The 18597-nt window shown below is 33.2% G+C and overlaps 3 protein-coding genes across 5 annotated transcripts; 2 read left to right on the top strand and 1 right to left on the bottom strand.

The window, feature by feature from the left end:
- Positions 1-4642: 4642 nt before the first annotated feature.
- Positions 4643-8348, top strand: LOC126671646 (zinc finger protein GAI-ASSOCIATED FACTOR 1-like). Of its 2 annotated transcripts, none has more exons than XM_050365430.2 (4): positions 4643-4991; positions 5565-5961; positions 6935-7388; positions 7938-8348. In XM_050365430.2, the coding sequence occupies exons 1-4, from the start codon at positions 4889-4891 to the stop codon at positions 8184-8186; spliced, it is 1203 nt and encodes a 400-aa protein (XP_050221387.1). In that variant the 5' UTR covers positions 4643-4888; the 3' UTR covers positions 8187-8348. The 2 variants fall into 2 exon arrangements, with proteins under 2 accessions (XP_050221387.1, XP_050221386.1); XM_050365429.1 differs by having other exon boundaries at positions 4645-4991; positions 7923-8348.
- A 2292-nt stretch (positions 8349-10640) lies between these two features.
- On the top strand, positions 10641-12275 carry LOC126673040 (psbP domain-containing protein 7, chloroplastic-like). Of its 2 annotated transcripts, XM_050366990.2 has the most exons (4): positions 10641-10970; positions 11253-11469; positions 11590-11628; positions 11754-12275. In XM_050366990.2, the coding sequence occupies exons 1-4, from the start codon at positions 10682-10684 to the stop codon at positions 12058-12060; spliced, it is 852 nt and encodes a 283-aa protein (XP_050222947.1). In that variant the 5' UTR covers positions 10641-10681; the 3' UTR covers positions 12061-12275. The 2 variants fall into 2 exon arrangements, with proteins under 2 accessions (XP_050222947.1, XP_050222948.1); XM_050366991.2 differs by lacking the exon at positions 11590-11628 and having other exon boundaries at positions 10654-10970.
- LOC126673039 (E3 ubiquitin-protein ligase JMJ24) lies at positions 12141-17908 on the bottom strand. The gene is made up of 14 exons (XM_050366989.2): positions 17649-17908; positions 16940-17546; positions 16675-16817; positions 16500-16599; positions 16235-16367; positions 16099-16153; positions 15134-15806; positions 14678-15007; positions 14103-14501; positions 13928-14000; positions 13303-13388; positions 12811-12930; positions 12589-12659; positions 12141-12418 (listed from the first exon to the last, which is right to left on the bottom strand). The coding sequence occupies exons 2-14, from the start codon at positions 17471-17473 to the stop codon at positions 12319-12321; spliced, it is 2817 nt and encodes a 938-aa protein (XP_050222946.1). The 5' UTR covers positions 17474-17546; positions 17649-17908; the 3' UTR covers positions 12141-12318.
- Between the last annotated feature and the right edge of the window lie 689 nt (positions 17909-18597).

The following is an 18597-nucleotide window of genomic DNA, read 5'->3' as shown; positions in this document are numbered from 1 at the left end:
AAGAGGGTAGAGCTGTCCTATTTAATTACAAAATCAACTTATTTTGGGGTATGGGTGATTTACTTAAACTTTTTTATCTTTTTGAGTGATTTCTACAAATTTTTATTTTGTGAGGGAAAAATGATAGAGAGTTGCTCTTTTGAGATATTTGTGTAAAAAACCCTTTTTTTGACTGCTCTCCTGATTCAATAAGTTGAGGATCTTCTCCCATATTTTCCACGTCACCCTCATGCATAAAAGTCTCATCACAGACGCGTCTTCTTTTAGGTTCCCCTATAATTACTCCACCTGCCTTTATCATCTCCATTTGAATATTCTTCTCAAGATCTCCATTCAATCCTAAATCTTTTTGAATAACAGATTTTCCTTTTCCACACTGCCCTCCACTGATTTCTCCCTCAATCTTATCTTTCCCATTTGAATTGCCAAAATTATTCATCTTCTCTCCTTGAACGGATTTGGGCGTATCTCCTCCTCTCAACCACCTGTTGCCGGAAAGTTGTTGACGTTTATTAACAGCCCTCAGCTCACCGGAATAAGCAAGAACTATATCCTCAGGTTGACAAGTAAGACGACGTCTACAAAATCCATCAGAATGTCCAATAAGCCCACAAATAAAACAAAATATGCCCAGTCTTTCGTATTTGAACTCTACATCAGCCCACTGTCCTCCCTGCTTTTTAATTCTCATAATGCTTTTTAAAGGTATCCACACTGATCCGAACTCGAATTCTCATGTACTTCCTCCAAACTTCCTTGAAATTGTTAGCATCAGATTCAAGAAATATTCCAACATGATTTCCAATGCTACTTGCCACCTTCTCACTCATAAACCCCACTGGCAACTTGTGTATTTGAACCCAGATATCAATATTGTTTAACTCCACCTCTGCAGGACTTTCACCATTAGACAAACGGTGAAGAATCAAAATTTGATTATCAAAGGACCAAGGCCCACCCTTAACAACTCTTTGGACGTCAACTTCATGATAAAATTGAAATATTATTCTCTGGTCCCGATCATCCTCCCTACCATCAATCTCACTAATACTGACACCTTGAAGGGGTCTCCAAACTTGAGACATAGTATTACGAAGGGCCTTAAAATTAACAAACTTGTCAGTTGCTAGCCTTCCCACCAAGCAATAACTATAATCGGCAGTCGTCGTCGCATCCCCATCGTCATCCTCAATCACCAACTCTGACATCTGATTCAGAATATTCCCATTGGATCCCTCCGCATGAACAGGATTCTGTGCTGTATCCATACCATTAAGAGTCTCCATAAAGCAGCGAACAAGAAAGATTCAAAAATTGGTACAGGAAAAAAAATTCAATGATTGGCACAAAAACCAAGAGAAAAAACCACTAAAATGTGGAGAGAGAAAAAACCACTAAAATGTGGAGAGTATCTATTGATAAATTCAACAAATAGTGATGAAAAAAAAATGACGGAGGCACTAACAAGTTAACTAATCATTCAATTTTTGACAAATCTTTTATCATCTGTAAATTAGTTAACTAATCATTCAATTTTTGCTAATTGACCTGTTTAGTCCATGCACTGAGGCACTAACAAGTTAACTAATCATTCAATTTTTGCTAATTGACTTGTTTAGTCCATGCACTGAGGCACTAACAAGTTAGTAAACCAAAATTTTATTTTTACGTATTGGTGCCATTTGTTTTCTTTATTGGTACAAATCCAACTATTATTAGGATATATGATTTCTTTTAGAATTTTTAAGATTTACGATTTTGAATACTATTAAAACACACTAATTTACAAATCACCTATATTCAATAATTCAAAAAAAAATCAATTCTCATATACTCAACCTTTTTCAGATAATTGATCCTTTACAAAATTAAATTATTTATATTATTTAGTTTATATTTATAATTATAATTTTATGTTTTTATAGGATGCAATTGCTGATTCCAAAAAGTTAAGATTGAATGAATTTAAAATCAAATTAAATCTTATTTCATTGTTTTTTTAACATATTTAACATTTTTTTTTATTAAATTATGTTCAAGTGTAAAATTATTCGACAATTTAAATCGAATTCTAATTGGGGAGATTGGACTCATTCCGAATTCTTTAATTCGGAATGAAAGGGTTCGCTTAATTTATTTATTTCTAATCACGTATATGTATATTGAATTTATAATATTATCGCTGTAAACACCAAAAATTGTTAAATTATAAGGAGATGTGGCTATAATTTTGAAGATGTATGAAAATTTGATCAATTAATCAGTTATGTACCTGAATTAAGTTGGTTAATAAATTAGAATCAAATGGGTAATTAACCATAAAATCAAATAGTTATTTAACCATTTAATTAAAGAAGATATAGTAACGTGGCAGCTTTTACACTCATGTTGCAGGAAACTCCTACAATAGCTATTGCAGGAAAATTTTGTTCTAAAAATAAAACTTAGTTTTCAAGCGTCTAGACTTTAGTTTTAAGAGTTGTTGGAATTGTCGGATTTCAAAAAAATTGTATACAAGAAGACTACCGAAAATATATAAGCCCGAAAAATTTGGTAAAATTAAATTAAATTTTGAGGTGGATGTATTATAAATTTTAAAGTGGCAAAATAATATGATTCATATTAATATTTTTCAAAAAGATTCAAAATTATAAAATGGACAATTATACAACATACTTTCTTTTTAGATCCGCCCTTGGCAGTTGGAGATCTAATTCATTAATTAACATAGACAGATTTGATAAATTGCTTAGTACTAATCATTTATTATGGTTTATATAAATTGCTTAGTACTAACCATATTTGAACAGAAATATCATGTTCAAACGGCAGCCTTATAGTTAGTATACCATATATCTAACATAGAAATATCCTCTCAAAAAAAAACATAGAAATATATAAAATGATCCACAGAGACATCTAATATTTATATAATCTTAGGTCAGGACCAACTAATTTGAAATTGATTGTGGAATTCAGATGAACTAGTTGCCTACATAGTTGTATTTGATAAATAAATAAATATTTATTTTTCTCTTTTTTAATAGTTCCTAAATAAAAATAGAGCAAATTACTATGAGACTCTTTATATTTATCATAATTTTAATTTTAATTTCTTCTGTTTGAAAATTAAACGATATAGTCCTTCACTTTTGTTTCTGCTAACGATTTATTACTCCTGCTCATTTTTAGTGTCAATCAACTGAGTCAAAGAAATTAGATAGTCCTCCATTTCTGTTCAGCTCAACAATTTCATTTGTTATTTTTACTTCCGTCAACGATTTCGTCCCTCATATTTAAAAATTAATTTTCTCATAAATCCTTTAACTCCATTAACTAACACTAAAAATAGTCTGAGAGGCTAAACTGTTGACGGAAATAAAAGTGAGACACTATATCGTCTGATTTTCAACTAAGAAGAACTAAAAATATGAATTATGACAAATGTGAGCGTCCTCAAAATAATTTTCTCATAAAAATATAAAATGTGGCGACAACAACTACGATGAAAGAAGAATAAAAATGACAACGGCCTTAATAAAAAGAAAATAGTATAACTTTTTATAAAAATAATACTAGTATAATAATAATAAAAGGAAAAATTATACAAGTAATTCAAATCGTTTATTTTTTTAAAATATGATTTTTCAAGAAGAATAAAAGTGTAATTTAAAGAGATTTGAATTGCTTCGAAGTTAAAGTGCATTTTTAAAAATTAAGGAGTTATTTTAGATTTATTTTTTTCGAAATGAAAAGGTATATTTGGTAGATCATGGTCCAAATATAGGCCTGTTTATTGGTCGGGTCAGACTGGACCAGCCGATTTATAATTACAAGTCCGAGTCTGGTTCGAGCCAGATCCAGACTTTATTTTTACTATTCAAATTCGACCCTTATATTATATGCATGTATGTTTGGACAGAATTATTTTTAACTTATATAAAAATTATACAAAAATAAAAGACGGAGTCCCGCTCATCAAGGATTTGGACTGGATTTAAAAAAAATTACAGTTCAAATCCGGCCCAAGGAAGACGGGCTTGGATGGGTACAAAGCCCATGAATAGTCTACTCTAGGCGAGGCAACACTCCTGCACTGTCGCCAAAATATCCACAGCTAGCCATGGCATTGCATAATTGATTAATTTCCGTGCATGCAATTGCAAAGCTGCCTCAATCCACAGTCATCAGGCCAGGTTAAAGGAGAAATCAAAGGACTTAAATATCAATTTAACTTGCCTTGATTTGCAATCAATCCCTTGAATTTGGCAATTTTTATCAATTACCTCAAATTTGTCAAAATTTCAAAAACAAATTTTGGAGCTAATTTTCATGGGGTTGATTTCTGATCAATTAAAAATGAGTTGAAGTAACCTCTTATGCGTCACTCTTGAACATAGAATTCTCATCATTTATAGAGATTGTGGAAATTTTCTTATTTCAGTTAAGAGTTCATTTAAATTTCACAATTGGTAATGTATGAAATCATTAAATTTTATTTTTAAGTTTTCTTATGTAACCTCTTTGTACAACGTACGCATATAATATTTTCGTGAAGATAAGGACTTTTAGTTTAGATAATTTATAGTTTAGGGACTAGAAAAAGAGTAGAGTTTTATAAAGGATCACATAAAGAAAAAACACAAATTGCATGTACACATCTAAAAGAAAAGCAATAAACATATTCTCCCTACCATAGACTTAGTCTCACAACAAAAACCCAAATATTTTCCTCTTTGTTTTCGTTTTCTTAAGCCTAAACATGCAGTAATCAAATCTTCCTTAAGGTACAAACAAAGAGAGTTTGGTGAAGAGGAGCAGAACCGGAAAATCAAGAATTTCAAGAAAGTCAAATTAAAGAATTTCTAACCATTTTTTGTTTTTAATAATGTCAAATAATACAGGTGAAGATGGAAGTTTCTCTTCTGTTGTTGGAGATGGAGTTCAACAACAACAACTGAATCATCACTTCAACTTAGCTGGAAACCCTGGTAACAACATATATATATATTATATATTGCAAATTCTTTTTAGTTGTTGCTTTTCCATGTATTTTCTGTATTTTTTTACTTGGCTGCACCATTTTATTTTTGTATGATATACACTAAAAACCTACTTGAATTTTGATTTCATTTTTTGTTTTGAAACTAGTGAAGAAAATTCTATTAAGACCTCTGCAGTCAAATTAATTAATGTTTTTAAGAACTTAATTACACACATCAAATAAATTGATATGTATCAATATATCATTTTAATATCTTTAGACTTGTACTTGTCCATACTTCAAACCAATTGAACATTCATCGTTCAGGTGTGCTAGAGATCATAGTAAATTATTTTTTTGTAGTTAACAAATTGAATTTTTGGACAAACAATAAGGTTATTGACTCGAATTTTCTATTTCCACTCGAATTGTTGAACAAACAATGATGATGGGCTCCTAAGCTAATTTTCACAGAATTTATTAAATTGTATGGATCTGAAGAACTCGTGAAAATTTTCTCGTAACCAAAAAACGTTGCCTGAAATTTTTAAAGTAATTCAATGTGTATATATTTATGCAGACTCTAGTGCAGAAGTTATTGCATTGTCACCAAACACACTTATGGCTAAAAACAGCTTCACATGTGAAATTTGCAACAAAGGTTTCCAAAGAGACCAAAATCTTCAGCTACATTTAAGAGTGCATAATCTGCCATTGAAGCTGAAGCAAATAATAAGCGATGAAATCGAGAAAAGGGTTTATGTTTGTCCAGAGCCTTCATGTGTTCATCATAATCCGGAACGAGCATTCCGCAATCTTATTGGAATCAAGAAGCATTATTCTCGAAAACATGGCGAAAAGAAATGGAAATGTGAAAAATGCTTAAAGAAATTTGCAGTGCAATCTGATTGGAACGCTCATATCATAACTTGTGGTACCAAGGAGTATAAATGTGATTGTGGCGTCATCTTCTCCAGGTAAAATTGATAAAAGTACAAGATTTGGTTAGAATTGATATAAGTGCAAATGTTCAATTTTTTTGGATCATCAAAACTTTCTATTAATTAGTTCATTTTTTAACTAATAAAATTGCTAAACAACATGAATTAGTTAATCACGCGTCTAATCACATCAGCTCATCTCTTGTTCATAAACGAGGATTAAATATTTTTTCAGTATACATAGTTAAGTAATCGGTATAGAATAATGCATTGATTTTGACATATAATTAGAATAATTGCTAGCTTATCTTGGAGTCTTTGTTTGACTAATGTGCAATTATGCAGTCATTATTTTAAACTAAAGTCTTAATCATTATTTTTAAAATGTTGAATTGGACGGTGGATAATTATTATATTTAGGGAAAATTATTATTTCTTAACCAGATTACTGGTTAATTTACACTAATATTCCCTGAAATATTTTTCTCTCCCATAAATTTAGTTCGTACATATCGTTGGAAGCTTTTCTATTGGTTTAATAGAATTTTTGAATTTTTGATGAGTTAAATAGGATTGCATTTAGCTGAAACATCACCAAATGGACTATTATCAAAAAATACTGAACTCAGAAAAAACTCAGAACATGAATAATCAAATTATTAAATAAAAGTTCAGGGCTAATAGAATAGGAATATAAATTAAAGTATAGGGACTTTTTGATAAGAAAGCAAATAGCAAGGACAATTAATATAAATTTCCCTCAAACACTATAGGTCGTTTTAGCTATACTTACAACAGTCCCTCAATTATTTTAATATAAAGAAAACGGTTTGGTATTATTACAATAAAAAGATGTAATTTGGCTATTACAGTAAAAATTTAAAAATTTGGTGTAAATTACAACAAGTCGTAAAGATTTGTTTTTTTTTACTATTAAGCCTTTTTTAAATTACTATATAGTTGCTTGATTAACTTATTAATTTGGTTAAATTAATGTAATATGATGCAGGAGGGGTAGCTTCGTTACTCATAGAGCTTTTTGTGATGCTTTAACTGTAGAAGATATACAACCAAGCCGACCACCAATTATACCCAATTTCATATCCATGCCTATTATAAACGACACCACCCATGAACATCGAACTTCTTTAGTATCCATTTTCAATCATCTTGACATTAAAACTCCGTCAGGAACCATGTTTTCCGGTGACCCGTCAGCTAGCCTTCTTGGTGGTGCAACAATGTCAAATTGTTTTTCTTCTTCTTTTTCTCCCCTTCAGATAAATGCAAATTCATTAGCTAGCCCGGCTTTTATGTCGGTTCAAAAAGCAGCTCAAATTGGTGCATCTGCAAATTTGATGAGCTTCCCTGTTGCTGCTGGCATCACACTTCCAACATTGTCTGCAATTCAGACACAAAATGATCATTACCGGACAACATTGGCGGCGGAAATTTTTCATAAGGTGTGCAAAAACTTAATATGGTATATATTAGTTTTATTATAGTTTTATGAGCAGATTATTATGAAGCGCCCTACATTTGTCATAATTCACATTTTAGTCATGTTTATTTGAAAATCAAATGATATATGATCCTCATTTTTGTTTTCATCAACAGTTTAGTCCATCTGTCCATTTTTAGTGTTAGTCAACAGAGTCAAAGGATTTTAGGGTAAATTAATTTTAAAATGTAAGGGACGAAATCATTGACAGAAAAAAAAAAAAACAAAAATAATGGATGAAATCGTTGACAAAAATAAAAGTGGAGGATCACATAGTTCATTGATTCGGTTAACTAACACAAAAAATGGTCGACGGAAGGATTAAATCTTTGACAAAAACAAAAGTGAATGACTATATTGTTTGATTTTCAAGAAAAACTAAAATGCGAATTATGATAAAAATGGGAGGTCTCGTAATAATTTGCTCTAGTTATATAAAGATGGGATCCATATTAATTAATTGTATTATTTAAAAAAATTAATACGCTCTACATAGGACCGCTCATGGCAGAAAGGAACAAGTGTCGATCAGTTTTTCAATGGAAGTAGCAGGTTCTTTCAAGGTGCCAATTCTAGCAGTAATAATAGAGGAAAGGATTATCAAAGTGGATTATCATCATTCAGTGGAGAAGCGACGACTGATGATTTCTTAGGTTTAGGAGGATCAAGAAAAGAGAATATCACTGGCAAACAGCTGAAACAAGAAAAAGAAATATCACTGAAATACAACAGAAACAAGAAAAAGGAAGATGAAGATTGAGTCATGACTTGGATTATCATTATTTGTCCCATCAATTTAGGTTCGAAATATTACTATTCTCCCGGTTTTAAAAAAAATCGATTGTTTTTCCTTTGATGTTTGATTAAATGTATTATTTTCCTCTTCCGTTAGTCAAGTTATTTGTTACTTTTCTTTGTTAAAGGGCTTGAAAGAAAAAAAAATTAGGGGTGAAATTGAACTTAGGCCATGTTTGGTTCATGGAATAGGTGCGGAATGGAATAGCTATTCCGTATAGAATGAAAATTCTTTACTTTGGTTCATGGAATAGGCATTCCATGGAATTGCTATTTCATAATATTGTGGAATAAGTACTCCTCTCAAAAACTAAAGAATGGCTATTCAATTCCTTATGTAATAACTATTCTATTCCATGCTATTCAATTCCATGAACCAAACATGGCCTTAGTTTTAACAATGAGATCTTTTGACGAAATCAACTTGCAGATATTTGATTAATAGAAAGAGATAATAATAAATTTAGTCAAATTTCAAAAGGAAAATTGTTAAATTTTTAAAAGTTACGGAGATATTAGTAGACCTATACTGATAAGTAGCTGTGAATCTGGAGAAATTTTTAGGTAGACTCAATCCACCACGTCAATTGTGGATTAAATCTATCACATTATGACACGTCATTAAAATGATGACAATCTTATAATATTTCTATTAAAAAGTGTAAATAATAACAAACAAATTTACAAGATTACCATTATTTTAATAATGTGTCATAATGTCTTAGTTTACGGATGACGTGGTAGACTGAGTTTACCTAATAATTTCTCGTGGATCAGCCTTTGAAATGTATTGTTATTGGACTTTGCTAAAGAGCAAGATGAAGAGGAATTTTGGCGTAAGCAAAATTTAGTGTGAATGTAGAACAAATAACAAAATTTAGAACTTAATTTTCAAGTGTCTAGAAAATTTTATATTATGAACTGTAAAGAGTGGTTGGAGATCTTAATATATGCTCGTATTATAATAATCAAATGCCAACATGCATCCAAAAGTTTAAACCAAAAATATTTGATAACTTATCGAATGCTGAATATCTTTTCATGTTGTATGTTGATTTATATTAGGTTTATATTGGATCAGCAATATCTTGTTCAAACGGCAGCCTAGCAGTTGGTATACCATGTAACTAACATCGAAATATATAAAATGATCCACAAGCGCTCCTCCTCCCCCAATTATTAAAAAAAAATATTTATAAAATCTTAGGTTAAGTCAACTATGAAATGGGATAATTTCAAATTTGATATCTTAACTTGTTCAAAAATGACAATTTGGTGTTTGGATAAATATTTATGTCAATTTGGGGTTCTTTTCTTTGAAGAGAGACAATTTAAGGTTTGAACGGGCTAAAAATTGACAAATAATCACTTAATCAAAGTGTTTGATCCAAGAAAATCATGCATGCAATAAAAATTTAAAGAAATTTGATCAAGATTTGTTCAAAGTGTGAATTTTTAAAACCAAAAAGGGTTTTCTCTTTATTCCCTCAATGGAATCGCTTCATTTTCTGAGGAGATCACTTTCGAGATATTTAAATCAAATGCTTTTTTTTAATTAGGAGTCAGTTTTAGCAGTTTTTTCAAATTAAGGGTGTTGTTAAAAAATCCTTGACTATAACTTGATTGTCTTGAGTTTTGCCTTGCATGTTGGAGTTGAGATGTTCAATGAGAATTTTGATATTGTGTAAATGTGTTGTTAGCTCTAGGGTTGATAATTGAATGCTCTAATGTCATTTTGAGGAAATTCCCGAAGTAAAATGTTTATATCGTAATTCTGGACAAATGAGTTTAACCTTGATTATTTGAAATTGAAGTATTTGAAATTTTAAGTTTATATTATAAATTCTAGAAATATAAAATTTTGACTGACTTGTATATAAGTTAATAGAGTTTGTCCTTAGATCTTTAATGAGTTAGTGTCGTGGGATGTATTATTTTTATTAGTTGTTTATAAAAATAGATGTTCATCAAGAGAGTTTTTAGAAATATTTTTTTAAACGGTTGCAACAATGTTTTAGAAATCATTTTATAAAAGCCATAGGCTGGAATAAAATTTGAAATAAAAAAAATTAAAGCATATAAAAATTTCAACTTTGATACACGTCAAAACAGTGTTTATAAGTTATAGAATAATTGTTAATTTCAGTTAATATTTTGGGATAATTATACAACACAACGGTTGTGTTACGTCATTCGTGTAATAAACCAATGAGTAAGTATTCAATTATTAAAGCTATAATTAAAAAAATTTATATCGTAAATGCTCGTGTTGCATTGTATAAACAGTCCTATTTTTGTTGTTCTTAAGTATTTTGTAATCCAAAAATATTTGATATATCAGGGCCCAACAGACCCATCTTTAGCCCGTGTAGTAAAACCCATGAATGACCATCTCTTCACGGCCCAGTATTTGAGGAAGCACAACAAAAATTGTGTGGCTCCAGCCATTTTCAGATAGCCATGGCATTGCATAATCTTCATGCATCCCATTGCAAAGCTGCCTCAGGCCAAAATAAAGAAGAATTGCCGAGGCTTCCTGCCGAGCAATTCGCACCTTTAGCATCCACATTTAGGCGACGGTTATTGGTTGGTGTTGGCTCAGCTTCTTTAGTAGCCGTTGGTGCAAATTTTGGTGGCATTACGAGTTTTTTCCTCGGATTATCACCGGAAAATGGCCGGAATCTTAAGCTTGATGTGCTTTACCCGATTCAAGGGTATAGCCGTTGTATTCAAACAAATGAAGGATTCGGTGAGTAAGTTCATATTAGACTATTAGTAAATGGTTCAAAAATGACCCTAATGTATAACATGCATCTCTCGTTAGCACCTCGTGTATATCAGTTTAAATGCATTAAAAAGGTATAAAAAAAAAGTCAACTCCGTTCACATTGTTGTTTTAACTTTTTTCTATACGTTATTTTTAAATAAAAAAATCCATGAGATACTTATAAAAGACGCAATTAGAGCCATATCATACGTTCATTCAATTGTGAAAACGGTGATTTGAAGCATTTTATGTGTTGTAAAACAGAGTTTATTTATCCGGCGAGTTGGGTTGGTGATCAAACGCTATTGTATCGAGCAGTTGAGAAGAAGGAATTAGAGAGATCAATGGATCCACCTCCTCTCTATAATGATAATAGACGGCGCAAGAATGTGAATGAACCTGTTGTTGCGTTTGGTCCACCGGGTTCTAGTGGTGAGCTCAATGTTAGTGTAATTGTCTCGCCGGTTCCTCTTGATTTCTCGTGAGTCTTCTTCACACTTTTTATTTTCGCAATTCCGTTACCAAACTTTAAAACATAATAAATTGATCATTGTAGGCAGCTTTTTTAATGAAATCCCGAATTTTTTTGACTATGTGGCAGTACACATCAATCGTACAAACTGGAGACATCGCACTCCCTGTACCCAGTGACAATTTTATTCTCTCAAATTTCATTCGGCTGCCATATAGATATAAATTGATAATTGATGCTTGAACTGAAATCAAAGTGTTGGTGTTTGATATTTTAGGATCTCAACTTTGCAGGATTGAAGCGTTTGGAGGACCGAAGGAAGTGGGAGAAGCTGTAGTGAAGACAATCACCGGTCGACGACCGGATGTAAAAGGAACTTTGATAGAATCGAGCTTGAGGGAGGACTCTATTACAAAAGTCAGCTACTACGAGCTGGAATTCAGAGTCGAAAGCCCTTTGTTTCAACGTCATAATGTAGCAGTTTGCTGTGCTAGCGGTGGCCAGTTATACACCTTAAATGCTCAAGCACCAGAATCAGCATGGAAAAATGTTTCAGCAGATTTTCATAGAATTGCTGAATCATTCAGACTCATAGCTTGACATAATTCTAATGAACACTCACCGATTCTACCAGTGTTGTGTCTGATTTTCTGTCTTTCGTAGGAGTTATCCTAACGGTATTAAGACGAAGGCACAAATGCTGAATATTATACAGTTACAAATCCAAATGTGTTGAGATTACAAAATGTTACATATAAACATATTTATACATTTAAATGGTTCTATCAAGCACCAAATAAGGGAGCTTTTGACAATTAATTTTTCCTATATCTAAATAACAATTACTATGTATTAGATTCAAGAACAACTTATCTCTCTTTGCTTAGAAACCTTCTCCAAGTTATCAGAAACTGCTGCAGTTAGATTAGGATCCTCAAATCCTATCTCTGCACTGAGTCTGCAATAGAAACAGAAATCTTTCAGAACTCCCACAAAAGGTGCATAAGACATACAACGGGTATTTACATTAATTCCCTTCGGTTTCTTCTCTTAATAGGATTAAGAGAGTTAAAACTTGAAATTCTGACAACATAATTTGTAGGAAAATTTTAGGAACGAGTTGCTTACTTGGGATCAAGAACTAATTTTTGGACTTCCTTAATGGCTGAACTAGCAGCATATAGAGAGATCTTTCCGACCTGTATCAAGACACAATTCAAAACTAACAAAATTATTAAGAGGAACAGATTAAGGGATGAGAGATTGGAAGAAAATCCCCACAGACAAACAGAAATAATTTCTATCAAAAGGAAGCACTAATACTTTTAAGGAATATTTTATTTGCCTGACCTCCAAAACTTGAAGTTTTGTTTCATGATCATTTGGAAGACAGCGTATTTCCTCAGCCAACCTAGCAGCCTCTCCCACACTTTCAGGTGACAAGAAATCAAGAGCCAATAGAACAGTGGACTGCAAATTATGCAATAACACAGCATTAATATAAATAAAGGATGCTAAGTTTCGCCGGATCTAAATCAAGCACAAAAACAGCTCAATGAATCACGATATTTCATTTTCTTTTCCTCTTTGGACTGCACCTTTTCTGTTTAGTAAATTAAGTTTGTTATTTACTGCCAGTTTTTTATTATTGCCCCCTCTATTAAGTACAACTGCCTGGGCTCTATAATGTGGTAATGAAAAATGACTATCAATTGGATACCAACTCAATCCAATCATTTGAAAGTGCATTATACAAAAGATTAACATCTATTTGATAGCCTGGCATTCAACATTTGCATTTGAGGAACATAGATAGGTTTAAAAATGCAAGACAATGCTCACCTGAAGATTCCTCATCTGGAAAGGGCATCCTGCAGGAACGAAGACAGCTTCTCCCAATTTCTGTTCAAATGACCATGGCTCAACTCCTGATATAGAAAGAATCATAATTTCCATTTTAAACCAAAACGAGTACATTACTTATAAAGAATCCATGATAAAGCATTCTCAACAAAATGGCGAACAAATGGAATGAAAACATATTCAGCATTATCACCATAAGGAAAACAGTAAAGATCAGCAGCATTAAAGAATCTATGTCTAGGATAAAAAAAGAAGTAAAGCATACTACTTGCAACAGAAGTATCGTGTATCCATATGCTTTGTATAATCAAAAAAGATGATCAAAATGTAAAAGAGTTCCTTCAGAAACTAAATAGCAGCCAACACAGTGTTTCAAGAAAATCAGTGCTTACTCTTTGACCAAGCATTTTTTTTAGGTGAATATTGACCATGCAATTTTAAATACAGTTTGTAAATTTTGAATGTCATACTACGCTACAACTTGTCAAATGCAGAAGTAAGAGCCTCAAATCAACGATATGCTACTCAAGTAAAAAAGTCATGTCATTGGTACCCAGAAATTCGAACTAGTTTACAAAAGAAACAATGACGACATATCTCTTACCAAATTCTTCCTTTAGCTTGCTTATGTGATGCCCATATAGGAAAGATGTTCCATCATAAAGAGAATGTGTCACCTGGCATCCGCATCACAACATCATTAACATGCATTAATAAAAGCCAGGAAAAAATGTACCCTTGTAAGACTACATAGATGCACTTAAAAATTGATCCCCTACATTGTCAGGCTTGCCAAAATCCATAGTGTGTTTTTGTAAATATTTAACCAATTTTGGAACGTCCTGCCGGCGGAAGATATCCCAATGTACTCCTGGACGAGTTTCTTTCATTAATTTTTGATCTTTTATTCTCTCAATGTCATTGTTTCCGTTGTTAGCTTCAACCTCTTGATCATCAACTCTCTTAATCTCTCCCACTTGAGTTGGAATTTCAACCCCTTGATCCTCCTCCATTACCTCAACCTTATCTGCCGGTACCTTTGTATTATTTTGTATACCATGCCCACTAGGCAATAGATCGGGCAACCTTCCCTCACCCGAGATTGTATCTTGGTTAAGCGAATCATTCCCTTCGAAACCTTTTGGCTTCACTTCATGCATATTAACCAACAGATATACCTGCACAAAACCCGCCAAATGCCATTCCACATTATTTGGTTTACTAATTTACCGTCATAGATCAAAGAAGGGTAATAGGATAAGGTAAGCATTTGAAAATTCCCTTTGTTGGTTCTACAATGCATTCAAAATTCAAGAAGCAGCAGTACATATTTAGAGATTCAGCAAGTACTCACCATGTCACGCATTTTGTTATGGAGATTGGTCACTGAATCTCCTCTACCAAGTTCCTCATTGGTCCCATAAGAGATATAAATCTTGGGTCCAGCATCATTCTGTAAGGAATAGTGAGGCAACTTTGCCGCCACATTCAGAAGACCCAACCTTGAATGAATATACTCCAGTAGAGGCAGTTTACTGATAAAATCAGGTCTCTGATATAATAAGAACTCTTCAGAAGCACCAGGAGGAGGCCAATCCTTCAACTTCAACATCTGTAGCGAACCATCTTCACCCCTTCTTCCCTCTGAGTATCCTTCGATAAACTGACCAAGTTCAATATCAACCTGCAGGCACATCAAGCCACATGTGAAAGAACAGAGTGAAATTAGTGAACGAGCAGTGCAGATTAATTTACTGACATTTACAAAAACACATGGACCATGAACCTAAATAAATAGAGCAGAACTCACCTCAGACCAGTTTGAAAAATCTATTGCCTTTACAACTCGGTTCTTGTCTTTCATTTTCTCATCGGATGTTTCCTGAATTCCCTTCCATATAACCCTTGGGTTCCAGCTGGGACTGGATAAGCTATCAAATAACTTCTTCACAATAACAGGCTCGCCCTTGACCCAATGCTTTCTGAATTTGTTTATCCCTTCAGCTTTTAGATCTTCAGATGATGGACAGTACAAGATATTGTCATCACTGTGCTCCCTGTAAGAACACTGTGTGGAATCATTGAACCCGGACGTAGACAGAGTGCTAGCATTACTGACCTTACAGCCAGTGACCATTTCCTCCACATTTTTCACCAATTTCGCAACCCAGTTCATCTTAAAAATGCGACTTAGTTTCAGTGATGAGTGATTACAGCCACCATACTCCTTCGGTGGGCATGGAATGCTACCATCAGGGTTCGCTTTCCAGCCAGGATACTTATCTGATATACAAAGTCTTGCTCTAATATCTTTCACTTGCTTTGACACAGCCTCCTTGTCTTGACTTCCCCCGGCCATTTGGTCTTCTACTGCATCATGTAGTGATGCTTCCCGAAGATCTTGACAGCAATGAAGACACATATCATACGGGCAATTTCCACAATGCCGATGATAATCAATGATGGGTATCCTACATATGTTGCTGCGAGAAAATACATCACAGTGAACTGCAGGCTTGAAAATAAGGAGTGGTCACAATACTTATATATCATGCAATAAACCCCTCTAGAAATCAGACAAGCAAACAACCAACCTTATATAATTAATCAACAGAAGTTTCTTGAAGAATGAGATTCATGAAATAAAAATTCATATATTAGATTATCTATAACAAAGAGAAAGACCAGTTTCCTGGTCATATTACACATAATGGAACAAACACATCATGAAAATATTCCACAAAAGGAAAATGTAAGCAGCACAAGTGTCCTTACCAGCACATCTGCTCATCCGCATTCAATTTGGCCCTGACAAGATCTATATCAGTTCCTGAAAACATAAACTCAAATTCGTAAGAATGGTAAAAAAAATAACAGACAGAAAGATGTCATAGAAACATTGAAATCTTACCATGAAACTTTTTCTCCAGTTCTACTTCAAAGCATTGCTCTTGATGGATCTGCTTGACTACAGGAAGAACGGAAGATAATAGGCAGTAGAGATACTGCAACTTGTCTAAAACAGGTATCTCCCGTATTCTTACCTACAGCTCATAGAAAACAACATAACTGGTCTGCAGAAAGAAAACATTTAATTTTTGTTTACGATATGTAAACAGCAAAACACTGTAATAAAGTGAATGCCCCTTTTAATTTTAAACCTGGAGAACAAATACCTTGACCATATTATCCCCTCGTAAGCACGCCTTGCAATTACAAATACCACGACATGCAGGACAAACCTTCTCAATTTCTTCCGGTGAGATATCCGAGTACCTAGAAGCAAAGCATTAACATTCATTATGCTTGTCAATGGAAATAAAAGCCATATGCCAAAGAGGTAAACCTCACCATGTGGAGATACAATGATCACAAAAGCCTCTTCTATCACATCTGCGGCACCAAAACACTCTCATCCTATCAATTCTTCGACACTGATGACAAATTTCCCCACCAGCATCTTTGGTAGAATTTGTACTTCCATCAGAGTGTTCCTGAAGCAACATGTTCATCTCAGCATTGACAGATTAAAGCAGGATAGAAAAAACCAAACACAACATAAACATCATCATATTAAGTGAACAATCTTCACAATAGGGTAATTATCAAATCTAACCGTCATAGCACTGGCATCAAAGCTCCTTTGGGATCTACTCCAGGACGAATCTATTGCCGAAAGAGGTGGTGTTTTGTAAGACTTCCAAGTCTCTTCAAACTCTACATCTCTTTGCAAATCATCCTCGTTTGGTCTTAGAGAATTGCGCATAGACGAACTCCTCACAGGCGTTTCAGGAGAATACTGAGCCAGATTTTTCGATGTCTCTTTATACTTTTTCGTCGACATTGGAGGCGAATAATCCTCAATCTTCATACTCGTGATTGCGGTATCAAACTCCTCATTCTTACTCTCCAAGTATATATCAGTTTCTCCCAACGATTTCCTTTTCGCCTTCTTTAAACTAGCTCGTAAAGCAGAATTAGCTGCTCTCCTTTTCGCCTGGATATAATGTTTCTCACACACAGTTTTATCAGGCATAGACATGGCAGTGCATCTCCACTGTTTCCCATCCGACCTCTTACAACGTAAATCATCCGGAATTCCGACATTCTCCTCGCCATTCGCGGAAACTGATTGCGGGTTATTATCCATCAAATAGCTAGTTGGGCATTACAGATTCAACAATACTAATAAACCCCCCAGGTTTTATGCCCAGAAAAACAAGCTGGAAAAAAAAAACCAATTAAACCTTGTAGACTACAGCTCAAAATACAGCAGCAATTAAGAATTAGACAAAACTAAACAATTAGGGTTTCAACAAAAATACCTAATAATATGTAATAGCAGAAGAAGAACCGTGCTGCGAGTCATTGAGAATTGTAATAAAAAAATTGCCGGTTAAGGATTTTACCAATTTTGCAAGAATTTTCTGAACCTGGTCTGAGTTTATTTTATTTAAGGTTTTGTTTTTGGTTCTTTTAAGAGTTTTTTTTCAGACAGCTTGTGTTTTTCATGAACTCAAGCCTGCCTGCTGTTGTTGTTGTTTAACTTACCTCTGCACAGTGCACACTGTATGCAGTGTGCTGTTAAAAAAATTATAATTACAAAAAAAAGGCGTTGAAAAGAAAAAAGAGAAGGGTGTTAATGTAAAATGGTGCGATTTCGTGGGGAGGAAATATAATTAAATGAAAAGTTTGGGGCGAGTCTTAGAAATTGTGAAAGTTTTATTTAGATGAGACCACGTTCAGTTTCTACCTCGGTAACATGGATACCCAACTACAACCGGTAAACTGTCTTCATTTGATTTGAGACTAAAGTGACAATTTACTGCCTCAACTTGTAAGTGTTGGTTAATTAGCATAGCTTTTGATTTTTTTATCAATTTAGTTTTAAATTTAGCTTTTTCTTTATTAATTTATTCCATTTTTATACCTGACTGGGCCTGATAATTATTATTGTGCTAAATAGGGATAAATTGATGAGCAAAATCAAAAATTATAATTAAACTTCCTCAAAAAAAAAAAAAAAATTATAATTAAACTGCCCATAAAATCACCATCGCTTGTAATTTAATGTAATTTCACAAGTCAAATTACTATTTAAGTCTTTGATTTGAGTACACTTCTTTATGGCCCATTTTAGGCCCAACTTGATGATAGGTAACACTTTTTTATGATCCATTATAGGCCCAAATATAAATAGGATACACTTCTTTATGTCTCATTATAGGCCTGGATGAAGCATCCATGTCTCATTGGGCCGAATAGCCCAAATCA

This window comes from Mercurialis annua, linkage group LG3, assembly GCF_937616625.2.
Source record: "Mercurialis annua linkage group LG3, ddMerAnnu1.2, whole genome shotgun sequence".
Taxonomy (NCBI): Eukaryota; Viridiplantae; Streptophyta; class Magnoliopsida; order Malpighiales; family Euphorbiaceae; genus Mercurialis; species Mercurialis annua.
This window is presented reverse-complemented; position numbering and strand designations above follow the sequence as displayed.

What these genes read in the sequence shown, in the direction of transcription:
- LOC126671646 (XM_050365429.1), top strand. Translation starts at nt 4,889, where the DNA reads ATGTCAAATAATACAGGTGAAGATGGAAGTTTCTCTTCTGTTGTTGGA. An exon ending in CAACTTAGCTGGAAACCCTG is followed by an intron (nt 4,992 to 5,564) that starts GTAACAACATAT and finishes ATATTTATGCAG; the next exon opens with ACTCTAGTGCAGAAGTTATT. An exon ending in TGTGGCGTCATCTTCTCCAG is followed by an intron (nt 5,962 to 6,934) that starts GTAAAATTGATA and finishes AATATGATGCAG; the next exon opens with GAGGGGTAGCTTCGTTACTC.
- LOC126673040 (XM_050366990.2), top strand. Translation starts at nt 10,682, where the DNA reads ATGGCATTGCATAATCTTCATGCATCCCATTGCAAAGCTGCCTCAGGC. An exon ending in TCAAACAAATGAAGGATTCG is followed by an intron (nt 10,971 to 11,252) that starts GTGAGTAAGTTC and finishes GTTGTAAAACAG; the next exon opens with AGTTTATTTATCCGGCGAGT. An exon ending in CTGGAGACATCGCACTCCCT is followed by an intron (nt 11,629 to 11,753) that starts GTACCCAGTGAC and finishes TCAACTTTGCAG; the next exon opens with GATTGAAGCGTTTGGAGGAC.
- LOC126673039 (XM_050366989.2), bottom strand. Translation starts at nt 17,473, where the DNA reads ATGGATAATAACCCGCAATCAGTTTCCGCGAATGGCGAGGAGAATGTC. An exon ending in TTGATGCCAGTGCTATGACG is followed by an intron (nt 16,818 to 16,939) that starts GTTAGATTTGAT and finishes ATGTTGCTTCAG; the next exon opens with GAACACTCTGATGGAAGTAC. An exon ending in ACTGGAGAAAAAGTTTCATG is followed by an intron (nt 16,154 to 16,234) that starts GTAAGATTTCAA and finishes TTATGTTTTCAG; the next exon opens with GAACTGATATAGATCTTGTC.